Raw genomic sequence first — 21,639 nt, 5'->3', positions numbered from 1 at the left:
TAAAACAAAATATGCACATGCACAACCCTGTAGGGAACACCTTTTAAATGCATGCAAGAGCATGCAGGAGACCATTTCTCCTCATGCACACTCTTTTTAAAAGTTGCTGTTTGCATCACTTATACAAGCTTACTTTCCAAAAGAAGATTTGCCATTTTGACACCATATCAGAATCACCACCGGTAAGTGAAAATGGGGACAAGCACGCAGGACAGCCTTACATAAACATATTACCAGAATGATTGACAATTAGGAGGACCACTTATTTTGATGATTCACTAGGAAAAAGAACATCCTCCACTTTACCTTTAAGAAGTGTATGGTTGTTTAGCTTCCCATGTTTCGGACATAGCAGCCTTACAGAAACTTTATCTACCAGCAGGAAATAATAACTGGTATTTTTCTGCATGCAAGAGCAGCAAACCAACCTGAATGCAATGCGGCAAAGCAAAATCTGAAACTGGATGATTAAAAAGCAGGATTATAACCTACCAGTGTTTGCAAAATGACAAGTCGCAGAAAAGCTGTGGCTCTCTGCTTGAAGTTTGGAATAGAATAAGTAATTACCACTCTGGAAATGTTGTGACCCCATATGTGAATCCTAAAAACATCTCCAGCTAATGGCCATTGAATGATACAATCAATAGTCCCAAGAGACATTGAATTTAAATTTCTGAGTAAATAAAACATAGAAAAAAATAGAAGAGCACCTGTTCGTGATGTTGTATGAGGAAGCAAACTGTTGCATACAAATTTACTGCTCATTTTGTAAATGTTGCTGATCAGCTTTGTTTTCTCCAGTTTATATTCAAAAGGCCAGAAAGTTGTGAGTTTACAAAATGTAAGCAGTGGCTTTGTTCATCTTTGATATTTATATTTGACTAAATTGTCAAACTGTGTCTTTATAGCGGTTCAGTAACATACTTTAGAACTCAATATGTATATACATCCATTGTAGAATGTGCAAGTTTAGAGGATTTCAGGTTGCTTTGGTTGCAGATTACTATTAATTGGATGCACCACAACACAAAGCTGTTGAAAGTGTATTTTGTTTCTGAATTAAATGGATACACACAGCTTCCTGCAGTCCTACTTTACATTTCTAGTTGAAAGATGAAACTGCAACCAATAAAAGCTCCTGTTCTTGACGTACACGTCAAAGATTGTGCCCAAGTTGTTATTTTGTTTTTTCGAGTTTGCAACTTAAATTTCTGGATTTAGTGTTTGTACAGAAAAAAAAGTGCATTACTTGAAGTTCTTTGTGTTTACTTGAATTTGCAATGTAGTTTTTTTTCTATGAGAATATTGTTGCTATGTCTTTGTTCATGCTATCAGCAGGGCAGATGCTTGTTTTTAGTATTGCATGTTAGTAAGAATGTACTTCTATGCTGAGCACTTTACAAATAAAGGCACTGGGGCCAAGCAGAGCGATGACATCAAGCTTTTTTTTTTTCTTGCTTTAGAGAATAAAACAAATACTTTGGTTAGAATTTAGGAATTAAATAATATATATGTCTTTACATTTCAACAAATTTTATTGGAATAATGAAACATTTCCTGGAATAAAAAAAAAAGAAATCTTGTACTTTTAAGAGAAAATTGCACAGTCAGTGAAGATGAGTTTATATTCCAGAAATAAACTTTTTAATAGAGTGATTAGATCCATTGTGTGAGCTCCTACTTTAACTAAAAATAATTTGCATTATCTCATTTGTGATGATAGAAAACAATATAGTCCATCTGAAAGAGGGACAACTTAGTACCAGAATATGATGAGCAACAAAAGGAAGGTATAGATACCCAAAAATGACAAAAACACCAGAAAAATAAGTTGGATATAAAATAAAATTTTATTATATTAAATCCCTTACAAGAATTACATCTCTTATTCATTTTGTGAAATACACTCTCTGTTTAGTCATTAAGCATTTTACTTTTGCCAAACTATTTATTATAATACTAGAGAAATAAAAACATCCATCCCTTTTAATGCCAACTGAAAGCTGGCTGCTGTACAAGAATTAACATCTGTATTATACATGATTTACAGTAGTTCAGCAACACAAAGTAAACTTTCCAACCAAACAGAATAAGACTTAACACCCGTATTCTGTATAAAAATGTTTGTATGTTTTACTTATTTGCATCATTATTACACCTAACATTCCAAAGGTTAGCTTGCCTATAAAATATGGAGAAAATGGTTAGATTCAAAGATCAAATATTCTTTCTTTAGGTTTTGTAGGACAGAGACTAACACAGTTTTTTTATCCATAGAAACTCCTACACAAAAAAAATAAATAACCGACCACAACACTCATTTTTATTCATTTTCTAAAGTGCACTCTCATATCTTTTCAGATAATCAAAAAGTACATTAGAAGCACTAAAAATTAAATGCTACTTGCGCATAAAAATATTGCTAACCATTAAGTTTCACTTTAAATTGGATATAAGTCTGAGCTTAATTAAAGAAAGACCATAACTATCGGGAAGAACAGAAACGGCTGCAGTTAATGCTGCACTTAATACGAACAAATGGAAAATAATAACGGATGGAGAATTAATTATAGCCTTTGACTTACTTTCAGGGTTAAGTCATCTCTGCTACAATACTGCTGGCTATTCATGTTATTGCTTTCTTACATTTCCAGAAGTCATTCAAACTTACAAAATTCAGATATTATGAATAAAATAATTCAATAAATAAATAATTTCTCAGGGATGTTGCTATAGAGACAAACAATAATGAAACTATGCACCTTACCAGTTAAATTAAACATCTTTTGATTTTTTTTACATTTGTAAGTGAGCATTCAAAAAATTGTGAATGACCCCTTAGGGACATACTCTATATGAGGCATTAATAATAATGCTTCATTGAACCTGTCTGTTTACTTTTTCACATTTTAAAGGGAAGTCATCGTTAGTGATGTTATAGTGATGCTATAAAAAAAGCCATTAATTTTTGTTTTCAAATCACAAAATAAATGTTTCAAAGTAAAATGTTTTGAAAGAAAAGAAAGACAGAAATCATAGCGGTTCAAGTGATTATGCTTTTAGCTGTAACCAATATACATATTGGTTTCCATATGGCTGATTTTTCAGATAAAAGTGACTTATGTACGTAAAAGAATTTTTATAAAGTGCAATGCTCAATATTGTTTTTTTATTCTATTATTAAATATATTATTAAATAGCATCAAATTTTTATATTTATTGGTCAATTCTTTGAACAGAACACATCGATAATACTCCATTAGCAGGTTTCTTAGTCCGCATGAATAGAATATCACCGTTATATTTTCAAACTGGTAGCTTGAAAAAAACAACTATAACTCTTTGACTCTCTTTGTGGTAACTTGATGGATGATGATATATGTATTTAAGTGTTAGTAGTAATCAACTTGTAACTGTGGAAGCCTAAATAAATAAATAAAAATAAATAAATAAATGAAAGGATTCTCATTGATAAGCTTTTTAATTTGAATCCTCCAATAGTGCTTCTGTTTGTTCACCCTCATATCTGGTTTGTTGAGGGGATTTAGTGTTATTCTGGTTTGGTGCTCAGTAAGAAAAAAGAAATCTTGTTGGAATCCAATCCATCTCTCTGTTAATCCCCAAGAAATTAGCATACATATTTGGCTTTGTGCTTTGGAGGTAGCGGCTGCGCATCATCAGATCAAAATTAATCCTGTCTTTCCTTATTTGCAGTAGAACTTGTAAAAAATCTAATCTAAATCCCAGCCATATCTGTCAGAAATCAGACAAGCTTTAAGCTACCCTAAACGAGTCCTTGTGTGTCGTCATTCACTCACTAATACATTTATAAATCAAGCAGCTGATGCGTTAAACAAATAATCCAAGTCAGCAGAATATAAATCTACAATCCTACAGATGGTTTATGTATTCTAATTAAGTACTTAACACGCCGTGCAACTTTCTCACATTATTAAAGCAGTTTTTGTTTGCATAGAAAAATTGAAATGTTTAACACGTTTTTTTCTTTCCAAGATTATAATTTTCATTGGTTGATAATCTTTAGATTTTCTTAACTTATCCTCTCAGTCAATGTATTGTGATAGCCATCTAAAGCCTTCCCCGTAGCCTTGTTTCTTCAAAACGCTGCACATGAATATCTCCAGCGGGCGAACGCTCTGGTCATTCACAGAGAGGTTTCCCTGTTGATAGGAAACAGAATAAATAGAGATTCTCCTCAGTCTGTAAGTGAAACTCTTAAAGTATACCTACCTTTCCGGTCACCTGGCCATCTAAACCAAAAGCTCCTCTCAGTGCTCCTTCACTGACGGCCTCTGGGCGGTCGATTTTATTACCCAGCACCAATACTGGTACACCAGCTATGGTTTCATCTGAAAGGAGAGCCTAAAGGATCACAGAACCAGCAGTGTAGTTATTTTAAATCAATCATAGCAAACATCCAGGAGCACTTAGTGCTCACATCTAGAGATGTACACTCCACTTTCAACACTTAACACACACTTTCAACTCACATCGAGTTCAGTCTTTGATTCTGCGAGTCTTTCATGATCAGCAGCATCAACAAGAAAAACAATCCCATTCACAGCTGGCAGGTAGTTCTTCCAAACTCTGCGAGCTTTAAATGAAGAGAAAACTCTTTGTCATTTCGTCTTCCTCCCAGCGATCAACACGACAGTCAAATTATACATCAGTCAACATTGATTGGATCTTTTAACACTTCAGAATAATAATCATAAGTATTTAACCTGAAGCTATGACAGATTATTCTTTAAATCAGAATAACAAACGATGCCAAACCATAATATTTGACAACATAAGTAGTTCTTTGACTGGACTTGGTGACTTTAGGACAGGAATATCTTTGGATTGGAATGATTGAAGCTCTGCCTAGATGTTTAAGGTTGTTGTTTTTAGCCCTTTCCAACTCCCCAATCTGCTCTGACAAACTTTTCATGTTCCTGCTGAAGAAAAGCACCCCCACAATATCATACTGGCACCACCGTGTTTCAGTATGCAGACAGTGCTCAGGGTGATGTGCAATATTAACATTAAAAATAGCTTTTCCTGGTTCCCTTCACTGCATATAGCTAAGTTGGCTAAAGATGCATGGGATTAAAATGAGAAAACAGCTTAATGTTATTTTTATTCAGAAAAGGAAATATAACGAAAAGTCAGATCCTTCTTTAGAATTTCAAAGGGAAAGTAAATCTTTAACAAAACTGCATTACAGTTAAAATCCGTGCATGATCATCAGCTGACTTTTTAATGACAGCAAAGCAGAGACACCAAGTGGCAGCACAAAGAACTGCAGAAACTGTCAAACCTACCATAACAATTAACATTTTCTGGACATATGTAATAAATATTATAGTGAAAACACCTCCTGGGCAGCTCTCTACGCTTGGCCAGACCAGAGCTAAATCTGCGTGGAGGATTTTAATAATGTAGCTTTTGCATTTGAACACTGCTTCAATAAAGAATGGCGACCTTCTACAGTACATGCTTATTTGGGGATAAATATATCTATACTGATCCAAAGCATAAATGGCAAAAAACAGAAACATAGAAGAGTTGGCATCAAGCTCACCTTGTACATGTCCTCCTAAATCAAATGTGGTAAATGTCATTCCACCAATTGTCAGCTCCTCTGAGGCTTTGGGTGGAAGTGAACAGATACAGATTTAATTAAATAAGAAACACGAGGCCAGGGATCACACATTTTAATATACAACACCATGCGCTCATTCCACACCTTTGTGCACAGGTTTATTAAGTTATCACTTTCTCTATGTTTTGGACCAAAGGGACGGCCTTTTTTTTTTTTTTTTCTAATAAAAATGTGTTTAATTGAAATTATTTCAGGGTTACTAAAGATCTCGTTCTGTAGATGTACTTTAGACACATTCTGCTTTTTCACTTCTATTAATTCAGTCATTTGGGTCCAGAGCCTGACAATAAAAGCTGTTTAACTCTCAGCCACTTGTTACTGACTATCTCAAAACTAACTGTTTACTTTTCTTTAACTGAACATAGGAAAAATGCTAAACTTAACAGAATGGTCAACATAATATAATATTTTAGCACTAATAAGGCAACATTTTACCCAAGCTGTTTTGTTTTTTTATCTGTACTGGTTCATGTTTTATCTATTTTTTCTGTACAGCACTTTGGTCAGCTGTGTTTGTTTTAAAAGTGCTTAACAAATGAAACTGGATTGGATTGAAAGAGATGTTTTACTTTATCCTTTATTTAATTCATTCGAATTGAACCAATGGCAAACTACAACAAGTTGCAAAACCATCTGGAAAAAACATCAACTTTGGTGTATTTTATTGGGATTTTATACAATAGACCAACACAAAATGGTGCATAATTGTGAAGTGGAAAGTAAGGGGATTTTAAAATATCCAAAAAGTGAATTTAGCTTCCTGTGTCAATACTAGGTGCAGAACAAGCTTTAACAATCGCAGCAGCAGGTTTTGACAACAAGTTAGAACTTTGCCCATCCTCTTTCATAATTTATTAGGAAGTCTTATATTTTCCAGAACTCAGATTATTAACTGGATTTAAAACTGGGCTTTGATTGGCCCATGCCAAGACATGATAATGATTTGATCTAAAAAAAAACCTATTGTAGCTCCAGCTTTATGTTTAGGGTTCTTGTTAAGCTGGGAAGTAAACCTCTGTCCTGTTCTCAGGTCTTTTGCAGAATCTAACAGGTTATCTTTCAAAATTGCCCTCAATGAATTTTCTATAAACTATGATAATTACACTGAACATAAAAAAATATGTTCTGGGTATTGCTAAGTAAATATAAACAGACAGGATGATACAGTCACCACTATATTTCACTGTGAAGACAGCAGATTTAAGATGATGTAAAGATTTTCACCATATACAGGGGTTTACACTATATACCCTCTTACAACATGTTTGCTCTGCTCCTAACATGCTTTGTAATAAACTGAACAGCTTATCGCTGTCTTTCATTCTTCCAGTCACTCCTTAATTAAAGGCAAAAGTCTTGTTTAAATATTATTCCGCTTGAACTAAAGAACTCTGAGCTCCGCTTTACATATCTAACCATATAAACCTTCACAGAGAAGCAGTTTTTAGACTTAGAATAAAATCATTTACAGGTGGATATTATTCAGAAACATTTGAAATCCAGTGGTTGCCCTGGATTTTGCCCAGGAGTATCGGGATAAATGAGGATTAATAAAAATGAATGACAAACTTCTGTTTCCTTTTTCTGCAAATCCATGTTTTCAGATCATACCACTTTATAAACATGCACAACTTAATGTTTGTCTCTGATACAGAATCCCAATTAAGCTGATTTTTTTTTTCCGGGAAGATGTAATTTCTATAAAGGCCTTCATAGGAAGGTTTTTTTTTTTTTTTATTGCTTGCACTTGCTGTTAAAACACAAGTTAAACAGTGAAATGTTAGGATTAGGTACAATGACTGGAGACAAAATAAGTTAAATTAAGTCAAAACCTAAAAAATGCCCCTCAAAAAATGTCCAGAAGCCTGGAAAAACAATGAAAAAGAAAATGGAAATATGGTCAATATCTATATTTCCGCTTTCATTTTTAATTATGTAAATTTTGGTTCTGTATAAAAAACAAATTATTAGCTCAACATTAGACAGCATATTGCGCTTGAACAAAATCCTTACTTGGATGCAATGTTGGTACATGTTGGCCAAGTCTGTCATCTTTCAACATGTGCAGGAGTGTCGTTTTACCAGCGTTATCTAGACCCAGGAAAACCAGCTTCCCAGACTTTCTGTACAAACCTATTCAGAATCACAAAAGAAAGATGTGTTATTAATTTCATGCTTCTTTCAGCTAACAGATGTTACTGCACCCTGTGCAGCTCAAAACAGTAAAAATAGTTACAATTAGAGCAAGAAGCTCTCAACAAATATATAAACCCAGTGACACAATTATATTATGTTACAACCACATTTTTTTTATTTTATTTAAATTTTAGGCTGACATGAAAAAGTGGGAGGAAACTTTACATTTCAAAAACCAACCCTAAAATATTAAAAGTGAGCAGTGTGGATTCATAGGCTGTTCTCTTCCAACCCTTAAAAGAATCCTTTCTAAAAAAAAAAAAAAAAAAAGTATTAATTAAAAGTAGTTGCTTATGCTAATTTAGAAAAGAGCTGCAGGCACAGGAGATAGATTTGTTTATAGGAAATGTATTTGTTATAAACTTCTGAATTTTGGACTGTTTGTAGAAAAAGTAGCAAAAATTGTTCAAAGGAAGCAGAAAATAAAGATCCATAGACCTTAGGTCTGCAACAGGGGGTCCATGGAGGTACTGCATGGGGGTCGCAAAAGTTTTGGTTAAATAGACATTTTTTTATATTTCCCCCGTGCAATTTTTTCCACTAATTGAAATATCTTAAAATACACATTAACATGAATTCAACACACTGTAGTAAACAGATAAATGGAGGCAGAAGATGTCTTTCAGTCATCAAGGCACACATTCAGCGACGCACAGGAGCTCTTTCAAGCTGGGCACCTTTTAATTCACAACACCTGTCCCATCAACCAGGAATCCGAATCCGAAATACTTTAATAATCCCAGGGCAAAATTACTTTCTTTACATGACTCCATCTGTAATATAGATATAGAATATAGAAGACCCCTGCCATAGACAATAGTGGATAGATGAGGAAAAAGAATTCTCTGCACATCACCTTCCAAACAAGTGTTCAAGAAAGGCTGGTAGTAGCACTTTGCCATATTATTACTAATTATTATTATTATTATTATTATTGCTTTTTTCCCCCAAGCAGGGAAAAAGAAGTAGTTGGAGTTGGAAGATAAAATTAGTTAAACACAGCACAATCCTCGATAAAAAAACCTTTAAAGGGGGAGTGGCAGTCTATTGGTTAGCTGGCATCCCCAAAGTCGGTCCTCGAGGGCCGCTGTCCTGCAGGTTTTAGAGGTTTCCCTACTTTAACACAGCTGATTATGATGATTGCAGTTGAGCAAAAGCCTGTTAATCAGCTTTCAATTAAAACCAGCTGTGCTGGAGCAGAGAAACCTCGAAAACCTGCAGGACAGCGGCCCTCGAGGACCGACTTTGGGGATGCCCGGGTTAGAGCATAGAGCTTGGAATCCTGAGATTATGAGTTCGAAACCCACTTCCACATACTGCTACTCTGGGTCCCTGAGCCAGACTCTTAACCCCACACTGCTCCTGGGGTGCCACACAATGGCAGCCCACTGGGAATGGATTAAATGCTGAGAGTGAATTTTGTTGAGGTGTAACAGTGTAATGACAATAAAAAATATTTTAAAAACACTAAAGATAACAAAAGACTAAGAGCTGGAAGATCCACAGTTAGAGCATAAATTGAATAGTTTAGATGAAAACACTTCATGTGTTAAAATGATAGTCTAAGTTAAGATCATAGATGCATAAAATAATCTGAGTTTATTAAATTTTACACTGAAGGACAAAAATTTGAAAAACTGATTTGTGTCTGATTAGAAAATATGCACCAATCATTTCGACAAAAGATCAGAAAAATATTAACTCGGATTTATTTATGGATTTGCAAAACTCACAACAGTTTGGACATTTTCATTTTCATCACCTTAAAAAGAAACCTACCAATGATTTCCCTTTTCCACTGTGTGCTAACTTCTTCATTGATATGATCACATATAATCCAAACAAAACAAATGCATTTCGTCATGAAAAATGTAAAAATAAAACATAGAAAAAGGCATATGAGCACTTATGGCAATGTTTGCCTCGTTTAGTGAGAGATAAAAACTAAAGATTCTTACCCAAGAACTGTAAAACACTGCTAAGCCCTCTGTAGATCCAGTCAAATAAAAACGACATCCTGAAGGATTCTGTCTGCAACAAAAACAACATATATATGTTAAAATTTTAATAACATCTTTGGACATTTTTGGTTGAAAACTTAAATACCCCCTCGGGCCTGCAGTGATATTAAGCGCTCTGATCAATTGGTGCATACAGGTGTGTTTATCTAGGATGTCTGTGACATAACACTGTCCACCCACACGTGTCACAAACATCGTCTAACACTTAACCTAATCAAACAATTTACTATATTTATGAATCATTCACATTAAACCTTTAGATGATCTTCGTTTGTTATTGGATACAAAAAAGCGTTTTATTAACGGTAGTTGACGCAGGTTAGCGTTACTTTGTTCGCCTTTTTATGAACGTGACGACGCTGAAAAACAAGCAACTAATTATTAGGAAATGTCAAAAGCAACAATATTTATCCATACAGCAATAGAGGTGGAAGAAATTACCGTTGTGAAGCGCTCAGCTATCGATAGTGTCAGCCGTCTCCTTGGAAACAGTCTTCTTCTTCTCCTTCTTCTTCGTTTTTATCGGTAGCTTGCATCCATCGTGTGGAGCATTACTGCCATCTTCCGGATTCCATATTAATGACCTAATTCTTAAATGCTTTGACCAGTTTAAATTCTCCCCTTTTCCAAATTAATTATTCAACTGTGACGCAATGTCTACAAATGTCAGCTCCCCAGCAAGACCTAGTTCTAATCTTAAAGACTTCCTTTGAATTTCATATCTGTTGCACCGAATAAAAACTTGTACTGTTTCTGTTGTATTACAGCCACATACACTAACCAGTGAGATGTTTCCCATCTTATAGGAGGAAATAGCCTGTTCTTATATTTTTCCCAGCATTTTATTGTCATTACACTGTCAGAGTACAGAGCAACGAAATAAAATCTCTGAATTTAACCCATCCCCTTAGGAAGCACTGGGACATTAATTTATTCTATTTATTACTACCTCTTCCCTCCAATTCCTTCCTCTATTTCTTGTTCTCTCAACAGTTTTGTATCCTATAAAAATGTCTTCCTTTTATCTCAGTATCCCACAACTTTTTACTTTCTTTAAACAATAAACTTTTGCCCTTAGATGTAGACAGCGTTATCTGTGTCTCAATATCTTTCTTTTTGAAAGCCTCCTTATCCACTTTATCTGCTCTTTTGTTTTCCAAAAATAACAGCATGAACAGGAATCCATATCATTAATATATTTTTGTTTTGTTCACATATTATATGGTGAATAAAGAGAATTTCATTCCCTCTACTAAAAAATCCATACAGAATGCTTTCAACGGAAGGTTTTAAAGATAGGAGGTTTATTGTGATTGAAGTGTTAGCTTTTTGCCAAAGGTTTGGATCAAAGCCAGAAAGTCCAATGTGGGTTTTATTAGAGTTGGTTTATTTGCTTAACTTTCCACTGGTTTATTCTATCAAAAGGGGTTGGAGAGTCCTGATAGGTCTGCATGTGTTGATAATATAATAAACATTACTTATTGAAAGGTTTAAACATTGAGAAATTGTTTTAAAACCGCTGCTGCATTAAACAGTTTAAAAATCTGATGTGTTTATTGTGCTCCTGTTTATTTGCTTTAAAAAATAACAACAATCTCTTAGGCCTTCCCGAAAACAGCTAGACTAATACTGAGATGGGTGGACTTTGTTCACTTATCAGATGATTTGGAAGCTAAATTTTAATGAGGGACATTTGACTGAAGGGGTCAGAATACATAATAAGACCAAACTTGTCAATGAGATAATCAGTGTATTATAGTACCAATCCTAAACGCATCTTGCCAAGAACATATTTTAGTTACCACATTGGATCTTTATGATTAATTGGAGCCTGCAAACAAAATCCAGAGGCTCTTATCTTTTGCTTCCATACCCTTTTACCTTCGGTTATACTTAAAATAGAACACAGATAAAATAATTTACAAGAATTTCAAAGAGACAAAAGATTAACATCTGACGTGGCAAAATGCATTTTGGATTTTAAAAAAAAGCTTTGCAGGAATAGATGTGCACTCTTTTCCAGTACAACATCCATGTTCAAATCAATAAAACACATCAAAACTGTAAATATGTTGCATAAAATAATCATGGTACTAATAATCACCACAACACAAATTGTGCAAAGGTATAGTGATATTTTATTTGTGAATTTGTCATATTTGTTAGAAAGGCTTTTTTCACAAAGGGACCAAAGAAGCATGCATCTTTTCATGTTATTATATATATATATATATATATATATATATATATATTTTTATTTATTTTTTTTTTTTATTAAGATTTTCATCGACAGATCATGAGGGAACAAAGAAGTTCACATTAAGAATAAATCATTACAATTGTTGGATTGACATTGATGCAGTAAGAAGGATCCTTTTTAAGTTCCTGGAATGGCTTTATGTTCTTATTTATCATAGTAGAACCATTTATCAACTGCAAAAAAAGGACAGTCACATTAATACAGCACAAGGAATTAGCAAAGTTTTGTTGCATCAAAAGGGTATAAAAAATAGCAAACAACCACCTGAGTTTGGAATCGGTTCTCCAGATCCAAAATCACAGGCCTGTGGAGTTCATTCAACACAATAAGAATGTTGCAAATCTTTCAGATAAAATGTAAAAAAAAAACATAGCTTACAGAGTCTAACAAAAATATACAGACTTAAAACGAACTAGTATTTTTCATATTTCTGAACAAATACATGTTCTTCATAATTATTTATTCATTTATTTGTTTCAATGGTAACACTGATCTTATGCATCTTATCATTCTAAAACGTAATGAATTCTAAAACGATGAAAAACTATATGAAATAAGAAAAATCCATTTAAGATCACTACTAGTTGTACTCATGTGTTGACTGGCCAAGCTGTAATATCTAAACTGCGTCAATCTAACACTGATTTAGTTCTCTCCATCTTCTCTTCATATCTCACTAGCTTACCTATCCATACTGAATACAAAAAGCATTCCCTTAGCATAATGCTACCACTATCATGTTCCACAGAGTGTTTTTGCTACTGTAGCACATTAGTTTTTCACATTATAAACACTTTTTCTGCATACACCATAACAAGTAAAGGGAACATGACAATTGGGAGAGCTTTTTTAAGGGGTAAACACTGATTTACTGGTTATTTTTCTCTACGAGTTTAATGTTAAATGAATTATACAAAGGTTAAAATGCACTTTTTATATTCTTCGAAGTAACACTTCTGTTCCAAAACAAGTAAAGCCACATAAGTGATTTTTTTTTTATTTTGCACGTGGGTCAATTCATAAAATATGTGTCATCATTGATTAAAGAAGGAATCATAATAAATTTCTAAGCCAAGATATTTTAAAAGTTATATATACTTACAGACTTAACCACTGCTTCAGCCTCTGCAGCAGAGCAGCAGAAGGGACTGTGAGAGACACTGGTGTTCATGCTGTTTAAACACATTGGAGAAAGTTTCTCACAAATCAGATTAAACCAAAAAAATAACTGGTACATGCAGCTCACTGTCTAAGACTTAACAGAGCCTAAAAAAGGCTTATTTGTTTAATTGAGTTAGTCTTTTTAAAACAGGAATTAATAATGATTTAATCAATGAAAGCAATCAAAAATACTCTTTAAAGCATGTGAAAATCTGAAATAAAAGCATATTGTGCACACTTTCCAAAGAGGCTTAGTTTAGAACATAAAAACAAGTATTTATAAAGGAAAAAGGTCCATACCTTTAATAATACATTATAAAATCTTTAAAATAAGATCCAACTTCTATACTTATCCTAAAAAGAAACAATATGTAATTCTGCTTTCATTCATTTTGTCATTGAAAATTTATTACAAACCCATTTTATCTGAAGCAATATTCCTTAACCAGTCCTTACAGGAGAATTTTCGAGTTCACTAACTGCATATTTACCTGCTGTGATTATATTTTAATTTAACACAGTTTAAGGAGTTTTAAAACATTTCTGAAACTTTAAAGCATCTAATTAAGCAAAACATGAAACAGTTGGGTATACTTAGCTCATTTTAAAGCCCTTTTATTATGAATAAAAACTTACTAATGGCTTAATTTTTTATTTATTTTTTTTACAAATGCAGATGGAATAACCACAGAGGTATAAAATAACTACATAGAGGGAGAACATGTGTCGAACATTAAAACATTAAAAATTTGCTATCATTAACTGCTGCAATGAAGTTGATTTTCTAAAGGAAAATCATTGATTAAATATTGTTTAGGTTCTTGAAAAATTTACTGCAAATGAGAGTTTTTAATTAGTTTCAATCTAAATTCCACATATCAATATCAAACCAAATTTTGGCTATTCTCTTTTTGTGAACAAGATTGTGGTTTGTGTCATCTTCAAACAGTAGAATCTGCCGCAGTTTGGAGACAAATGCTATAACATCATTCACTGCACTGAGCAACATAAACAGGAAGAGAAAAAAAGGCCACTAACCAGTTTAAGCCTCCAGCATCACTCTTTTTAGTTATCAGTGCTTTCCAAAACTCATGTGTACTTTTCACTGTTTGAATGGCAAAGTCCTGAAAAACAAAAAAAAAAAAAAAAACTTTTTTCTATTCACTTACAAAGTTCCAAATAATGTCTAACATTTTCAACAAAGTGAGGAACATCTAAAAGTGCATACCCTATCTTTGAAGTCCCCATTGAAAGCAAACTGGTTCTCAGGTTTTCCATCGGGGACTTTGTATCGTCTGAACCAATCAACAGTTGCTTCCAGATATCCTGGCTTAAGTCGCCTTACGTCGTTAATATCTGCAACCCAAATCCCCAACAAAAAGTATGCTGTATAAGGTGTACTACGGTAACCATCAAAGGCAGGTTGCTCCTACCGTTAAAGTCGCCTGCCTCTGGGTCCTCAGTATTGATAACGATGACCTTCCAGTCGGTTTCACCCTCATCGATCAAAGCCAGGGTTCCCAACACCTTCACTTTGATTATTTCTCCACGAGAGCAAACCTGAAAGCATCAGTCACACCTCTGTGGAGGGATGCTAAGTGTTTGATCCATAGGAGCCTCTTGAGCAGTTTGAAGTACCTTGTTTCCAATGTCACAGATATCAATGGGATCGTTATCTCCGCAGCATCCTGTGTCGCTATCCTTGTGGTTGGGATCTTCCCAGGTCTGATTAAAAATAAGATCAAATGGTAACAGATTTAACAAATTGATTTATTCATTTTTTTTCTGTATGCAGACAGAGATTATCTTGCCTGTGGAATAGCTCCATAATTCCAGATATAACCTTTGTGGGGAAACACGTTGGCTACAAAACGAAGGTTTCCCTTCTTCACATCCTGCTTTAGTGGATTAAGAGGATCCCCCGTTGCTATCTGAGAAAAATAAACATAAAGCGCCCAAAAAAACAAAGTAAATGACTGCATTAACTGAAAAAAGGAAAGGATTTTTACAATGAGCATAATCGTGGAGTTCTGTTTTTGTTTTTCCTTTCTATAGAATTTATGCCTGGCCTGGCGTTTGGCTGTGTTTCTAACCAGGCAGTCAGAAAAGGTGCATACTCTGCCATAACTTTAAGGGTTATTATTGATTTCATGGTTGTATTCATTGAAAGATTAAAATGTTGTTAACTTTGAAAACTTTCTTTCTTGTTTTGTTCCAGAGAAAGTACTCCTAGTTTAGTAGTTAGTAGTGTGATTCTTTTATATAAGCTCCTCAGAAAGCTGTTTTTGTTTTCTGTTTTTGCATTGCATTTAACTGCAGTGCATTAAAATTACAACCAAATTGGAGTATAGCTAATTGGATCAGAATCTTTGCATAGATGCTATTCACTGGATTATTTCACACTAAACAGGACTAAACTGTATTCTATAAATAAGGAGTATTAAGACTAGATTGTTTTTTGAAAGTGGCTTGAAGTTAAATTTGCTCTTAATAAAAAAAAAAAATAACTAAATAACTGGTTAAAGTGTAAAAACAAAAATGTACCTCCATCTTTGCATTTGTCCATCTTGGAACTTCTATAATGGCATGAAAAATGTTCTGCGAAGAGATGTGGAAACACTTTTCGTTAAACAAATGGTCCATTCTCTAAGCTCTTTTGTTGATTGAAAAATATATCAGATTAAAATCTAAAACAAGGACTACCTGCAGGGGTAAATTAAGCAGAAAATATCACTTGAAAAGGGGGATAAACTACATAGGACATAAAAACAATGTTTAAAAAAGCAGTTGGTTCCATATAATTAGCCCTTTTGAATTGATTCCTGTTCTACTTATTTGTTTTTTTCCAAAAAAAAAAAAACCCTGATTCAGTATTGAAATATAGTTCAGTCAGCAGTAACTAAAATTCCTAAGAGCTAAAGCCGAAAGAGAACTAATCCAAACATGTCCTTAGTATAGATGGTTCATGTTTTCAAACCGTTAAACTACTCACCTCTGCTTCGTTTGCATAGATGGGCACATCATGAAAGGGAGAGATGTATTTACCATCTGAGTTCTCTGGGAAAGGAGCAGAAATTTTTTTTTCTTTTAGCTTTAAAGAACAAAGCCCTGGTTCATCTTTCCACAACAATCTGTATTTCACCTAAAGAAACAGTTATAAAACAGGTATAAAACTACAGTTTATAAAACTACAGTAAGTTTAAAGAGATTCAGAGTAAACGCTTAGCTTACTGAAGAAAACTCTGTAGTCCTGGGTGTTTGGCCTTCCCCTCTCTTCAATGGAAAAGCTCATGTTGGTTTAAATCTCTCTCCCTGTGCCTTTCCACTTGTTCAACAAGATTAAGCTGCTTCTAACTCTCAGGCAAAACCAGGCGAGTGGACATGCGCATTGATTGGTAATACCCACAACTACCCGTATAAAAGAGAGAGCTGCTGTGTGACATGTTCAGAAAGCAAACATGTGAACATGTTAAACTCAGCTTTTTCTGTCTGCCCCAGTCCCCCATTATGCAGCTACAGTCTTACTGTGTGAATCAGAGATGTGGATTATACTCAGAGGCTAATCCTGCTAAAGCAGACACGTGCATTCTGAATTATTAATGCAAAGATTCTACCTTCATTTGTCATGCTTTTCCTCTCTTTCAAGCTGTGACTCTTAACAAGTATTTACAGAAACACACAGATGGAGCTGACTGGTGTAAGCTGTAAACCGATTAACAAGACGGTAATAGGTGCTGTTACCACGGTGACCTCTTACCTTTCAAGTTTTAGTGAAACATCTTCATGGGGTAACAAAGAAAATTATATATATTATGTACATAAATATATTTATATACATTTATACAGATAGTCTGCTCATTGGTGAATTAAATTAGGAAAATTTTAAAGAAAAGGACCTGGTAAACAAATCTTTTTTTAATATATAGAAAGAGAACCCTTTGCAGTTATTGCCAGTCCTGCTAAAGATATATCACTCATCACAATTTCTATTCTAGTAAGATGACCTTTGACCCCAAGATCTGTTTTCAGTTGATTTCCTTTCTAAAGCGATAACATGAATACAATCTTCATTCATATATTGCATATTTAACCCACAAGAACAACTGAAATAGAAGGAAGTTAGTTATAGTTACATAATAAGTAGCAGCGCTCCAAGTACAAATGGAGAATAAGGTCTTAATTAATATATACACAAATATATGAAAAAAATGAATCTATTTCAGAAGGTTTGGTTTATTTTAATACTTTAAAAGTAATAAATAAAAAAGACACGTTTTTATACATTTGAGAATCCCTGTGAAACAGAAAACTGACACTACCCCTCAAAAGGCCAAAACTAATCTTTCTGCATGCGTCTTTTTTTCCCCAACACACTCCTTCCAAGCATTTTAAAGCCCTCAAATTCATTCCACTTAAGTAGTTAAAGGTACACAGCATACAGGGTGTAAAAATGTAATATAGTCCATCACTCTGTCGTTATCAAGATTTCAAAGTTGTATGGAGATTGAAGAGCAGACTGAGTGCTGGAGCTCAGAGGGTTGGACTTTACGTTGAGCCATTTCAGGGCTGGCATGGCACACAACTTCTCCAAAGGCAATTCTGTTGGGAAATTTTCACCAAGAAGAGGTTTAAAACAAACAATACTACAAAGAAACAAAGTTTTTTTTTATGTTTAAACATGTTATTACCAGTGATGCTATTTCCTTCAAGATCAATCCTCTCAAGTGTGGCTATTTCAGTGAGCTTCTCAGGGAAAAATGAGAAGTTATTATTAGCCAGATTGATGCTTGTTATATGCTCCATTTCCCCGACCTTGTCTGGCAGCTTGGTAAGAACGTTGTCTTGCAAGTCAAGTTCTGTAAGACAAGTCAAAGACAATTCAATTGTGAAATCTTTCAGTGCAGATCTGTTTTATTTGCCAGAGAATTTCTGGAACAAACATACGGTGGCCAAGAGGTGCAAAATCAACGTGCACACATGAGTTTACAATAAATCCAGTAGCCCATGCAATTAAAAAATTGAGAGTAGAAAATACAATGTTTAAGACCAACAATCACAAAATACATGCAAAATACATGCATGCATGTATTTTGCATGCAACAACTGCAAGTTGAGAAAAGTTGCAAACTATGCCAATGACTGTCTCCCCCTTGTAGTGTGAAGCACTTTCCTCAATTTGCACTTATTTTTGCTGCTTGTATAAATTTTCCGTTGCATCTTTTGTGTGTTAGCATTATTAAAGCATTTACAGTGGGTTTTTGTGTTTGCAGCAGGCTTTCACTTTGCTTCTCTATTTTATCTTTTGCAGTATTTTTCTTTGCATGCGTTTTTTGTGTTTGTCTTAGCATTATGTCTGTGTTTGCTAGTCTAAATCGTGCATTAACACAAGGTTTGCACCCCTCCACCACCGTATGAACAGTTTACGAAAAAAAAGTATCAAAAAAAAGTATAATCAATTATACTGAATTCATGATTCAAATTGTACCGTGGTGTTTTATTCATCCTTACCTCTGAGCTGTGTAAAAGCTGAAAAAAAATTGCTTGAGATGGCCTTCAATTTATTGTTAGCCAAGGTTATGATGTAGATGTTTTCTAAGACAGTCGCCAGGACCTTGAACACACCATCTGGGAAGGAAATGAGCTGGCAGTTGGATAGATCTGCCGTAAAGGGGAACGATGCATAAGATTATCCAGTATCAAGAAAGGAATTAAATATTGTATGCCAAAAAGCATAAACACTCTATCTACAGATAGTTTAGCACTTTATTCAAGCCTCTGCCTCCATCTACTGGCAACACTTGGAACAGCTACAAGAACATACACTTGATTTCAGATAGAAAAGGTGGAAAGAACAAATAAAAAGAATATATAAGGATGCCTCACCCAGGGTATCTTTGCCTTCCTCTACTGTTGCATTAACCCTTCGGGCCACATTTGCCACTGCTTCAGCCATCGTTCTGCTGTAACCATTCAAACTGACAGGTGTCAAACAGAAGCAACATCATTTATCATCATCAATATTAATACAAATACATATATATCCCACATATGGGGGTCTTTTTTTTTTGAGCCCTCTCTACCCTGTGTTTGGATTTTTGTGGCGCATTTTTTTTTTTTTTTCTTTTTTTTTGAGATATACGTGTATATTATACAGAGTGTATGTGTCTATATCATATATTTTAAAAGTGTGTGAAATTTTGGGAGGCGCGAAGCTTTTATTGTGTCTCCAGCGCCTTTTTATTTTGTTCTAGAGCGCAAGAGAAAAAGATATAAAAGGTGGGTTCCCTTTTTTATTCCTTCCCACGTTTTGTTTTTGGAAAATTTTTTTTTTTTCCATTATTTTTTCGGGAAAAAAAAGAAAAAAAGGGTTACTGCCCCAATTTTTTGTCTTCTTTTCATTGCCTTGTTTTGTTTTTTTCTTTTTTATTGTTTTTTTTTTGTTTTCTTTTCTTTTCTGTTCTGATTTGTTTTGTTCATCAACCCCAACAAAAGAAATGCAATGTTGTTTTACATTTGTTCTTGCTTTTGGTTTTCTGAACATTTTATACCCTCTGAGATCATAAGCACCATCCCTGATCAAAAACAGACCCTGAATATGTACTGGCAACAAATTATTTTTTACTTTGTACATAAACTGAGCGGTCTTGAAGTCAAACAAATCTTTAAATTTTGATATTTTTAAATGTACAAAAAGTTGGTTTGTATGCTCTCTATAATCTGCTTTATTTACAATACGAATAGCTCTCTTTTGAATTGTGAACAATGGGTTTAAATTAGTTATGTGATTCCACACTTCAATACAGTACATCAGGTAAAGCAAAACTTGCCAATGTTTTAGATATCTTTGATCTGATATAATCAATATGTGTTTTCCAACCTAACTTATTTTGTATTGTTACCCCAAGAAATTTTACACCACTTACTCTTTCGATATCTGTCTCATTTATTTTCAATTTTGTGTGCACATTAATAGCACGATTTGTTAATATTATATATTTTGATTTCTTTAAATTTAAGGTTAATTTGTTTGAATCTTACCAACACTTTAATATATTTAATAATAATAATTGTCTCCAATAAGGTTTTTAAATCTTTACCAGAACTAAGGATATTAGTATCATCTGCAAATAATGTAAAATGTAATATTTTTTATACTTAACATAGATAGTAAAGGAGTCAACATATGACTTGATGTTGATGCTAAGCAGGTTTGAGAAGAAAATATGGGTCAAGCATATAAAAATGTCTGTTTTAATGTTTTTGTTTATTATTATTATTTTAGGTCAACTTTATTATTAGTTCTCAGCTTTGAATTGAAACTGCATAGCTATCTGTTTAATGATCCTGCAGTGCTTGTTTCTTTTAAATCAACCTAACTGCAGAATAAACATGATAAGACCACCTGAGCAGAAGTTATCACTTTTGGTCATAAAATCTGGACAGGCGACACAAATTTCGCCTTTTTGTTGTAAAATCTAACAAAACGAATCACGTCAATTATTTACCTGCTCGTTCAAGGAGTTTTGAATTCAATCTACTCAGTTAAATACATAAATTATTCCATACAACTTAAAGAAAAGGAAAGTTCTTACCCAACAACGAGGCAGTTTGTGTAACATAAACTGGCAGCTGTCGCTAGTGGCTAACATTAGCTCTAGTCCACTTCCAGGTTTATTTTTAGCCCAATGAGATAAACCAGTTTATATGAATTAAACAATATTTATAACCAAATCAAGCCTTTTTATAGATATATTTTAATATTTTTAAGTTTAGGCATAAACCAGGAAATTGAGCAGCTAAGTTGTAAGCTAGGCTAACAGCTAATTAGCAAAGATGTTCATGAGCGTCAATGTTGCGTTGTTTTTTTTTTGTTTTGTTTTTGTTTTTTTTAATAGTCATAACCATAGTCAAGTCATTTACAAGCCTTTTAACAGATATATTTTAATATTATTACGTTTAGGCATAAACCAGAAAATTGAGCAGCTAAGTTGTAGGCTAGGCTAACAGCTGTTTAGCAAAGGTGTTCATGAGCGTCAGTGTTGCGCATTCATTTTACTTTCATAATCAAAGTCAAGTCATTCATGGAATAATCTATTTTAGACGGCAATTGTAAACTATTATTTTCATAATAAATAACACTTCACACTGGATTGAAGTGATTCAAGTTTATTCNCATTTCAATGACTTTTTATTTATATGTTAAATATTGACTTACCCTTCGAGTCCAGCTCAACTACTCCCAGTTTAACACCTACAGGCAACTGTGACCATTATTCTAGGAAATTCCCTGTCACTGCTTTTTCTGTCCAAACAATCTGACTACAATGACTGCC

The 21,639-nt window shown here is 33.9% G+C and overlaps 3 protein-coding genes across 4 annotated transcripts; all 3 read right to left on the bottom strand.

Moving 5' to 3' along the window:
• Positions 1–3,373: 3,373 nt before the first annotated feature.
• Positions 3,374–9,890, bottom strand: sar1a (secretion associated, Ras related GTPase 1A). Its single transcript, XM_015399495.1, has 6 exons — positions 9,823–9,890; positions 7,682–7,801; positions 5,588–5,653; positions 4,512–4,615; positions 4,252–4,383; positions 3,374–4,181 (listed from the first exon to the last, which is right to left on the bottom strand). The coding sequence occupies exons 1-6, from the start codon at positions 9,878–9,880 to the stop codon at positions 4,065–4,067; spliced, it is 597 nt and encodes a 198-aa protein (XP_015254981.1). The 5' UTR covers positions 9,881–9,890; the 3' UTR covers positions 3,374–4,064.
• A 2,295-nt stretch (positions 9,891–12,185) lies between these two features.
• On the bottom strand, positions 12,186–17,297 carry LOC107100841 (inorganic pyrophosphatase-like). The gene is made up of 11 exons (XM_015399492.1): positions 16,538–17,297; positions 16,299–16,363; positions 15,851–15,904; positions 15,118–15,237; positions 14,945–15,031; positions 14,740–14,866; positions 14,535–14,662; positions 14,345–14,430; positions 13,248–13,317; positions 12,410–12,449; positions 12,186–12,318 (listed from the first exon to the last, which is right to left on the bottom strand). Exons 1-11 carry the CDS (start codon positions 16,596–16,598, stop codon positions 12,290–12,292), a joined length of 867 nt encoding a protein of 288 aa, XP_015254978.1. The 5' UTR covers positions 16,599–17,297; the 3' UTR covers positions 12,186–12,289.
• A 363-nt stretch (positions 17,298–17,660) lies between these two features.
• On the bottom strand, positions 17,661–21,138 carry lrrc20 (leucine rich repeat containing 20). Of its 2 annotated transcripts, none has more exons than XM_015399493.1 (5): positions 20,899–21,138; positions 19,190–19,266; positions 18,815–18,964; positions 17,995–18,162; positions 17,661–17,905 (listed from the first exon to the last, which is right to left on the bottom strand). In XM_015399493.1, exons 2-5 carry the CDS (start codon positions 19,257–19,259, stop codon positions 17,772–17,774), a joined length of 522 nt encoding a protein of 173 aa, XP_015254979.1. In that variant the 5' UTR covers positions 19,260–19,266; positions 20,899–21,138; the 3' UTR covers positions 17,661–17,771. The 2 variants fall into 2 exon arrangements, with proteins under 2 accessions (XP_015254979.1, XP_015254980.1); XM_015399494.1 differs by having other exon boundaries at positions 19,190–19,263; positions 20,899–21,132.
• Between the last annotated feature and the right edge of the window lie 501 nt (positions 21,139–21,639).

This window comes from Cyprinodon variegatus, unplaced genomic scaffold, assembly GCF_000732505.1.
Source record: "Cyprinodon variegatus isolate N-32 unplaced genomic scaffold, C_variegatus-1.0 Scaffold1019, whole genome shotgun sequence".
In the NCBI taxonomy this organism is placed as follows: domain Eukaryota; kingdom Metazoa; phylum Chordata; class Actinopteri; order Cyprinodontiformes; family Cyprinodontidae; genus Cyprinodon; species Cyprinodon variegatus.
Note: the sequence above shows the minus strand (reverse complement) of the source record. Positions and strands in the feature narration are given on the sequence as shown.

What these genes read in the sequence shown, in the direction of transcription:
- LOC107100841 (XM_015399492.1), bottom strand. Translation starts at nt 16,598, where the DNA reads ATGAGCTTTTCCATTGAAGAGAGGGGAAGGCCAAACACCCAGGACTAC. An exon ending in TCTGTGACATTGGAAACAAG is followed by an intron (nt 14,867 to 14,944) that starts GTACTTCAAACT and finishes TGATGCTTTCAG; the next exon opens with GTTTGCTCTCGTGGAGAAAT. An exon ending in AGAGGCAGGCGACTTTAACG is followed by an intron (nt 14,663 to 14,739) that starts GTAGGAGCAACC and finishes TTTGGGTTGCAG; the next exon opens with ATATTAACGACGTAAGGCGA.
- lrrc20 (XM_015399493.1), bottom strand. Translation starts at nt 19,259, where the DNA reads ATGGCTGAAGCAGTGGCAAATGTGGCCCGAAGGGTTAATGCAACAGTA. An exon ending in GGAAGGCAAAGATACCCTGG is followed by an intron (nt 18,965 to 19,189) that starts GTGAGGCATCCT and finishes CCTTTACGGCAG; the next exon opens with ATCTATCCAACTGCCAGCTC. An exon ending in AGCTTTTACACAGCTCAGAG is followed by an intron (nt 18,163 to 18,814) that starts GTAAGGATGAAT and finishes CTTGTCTTACAG; the next exon opens with AACTTGACTTGCAAGACAAC.
- sar1a (XM_015399495.1), bottom strand. Translation starts at nt 9,880, where the DNA reads ATGTCGTTTTTATTTGACTGGATCTACAGAGGGCTTAGCAGTGTTTTA. An exon ending in TTTAGGAGGACATGTACAAG is followed by an intron (nt 4,616 to 5,587) that starts GTGAGCTTGATG and finishes CTTCATTTAAAG; the next exon opens with CTCGCAGAGTTTGGAAGAAC. An exon ending in AATCAAAGACTGAACTCGAT is followed by an intron (nt 4,384 to 4,511) that starts GTGAGTTGAAAG and finishes GTGATCCTTTAG; the next exon opens with GCTCTCCTTTCAGATGAAAC.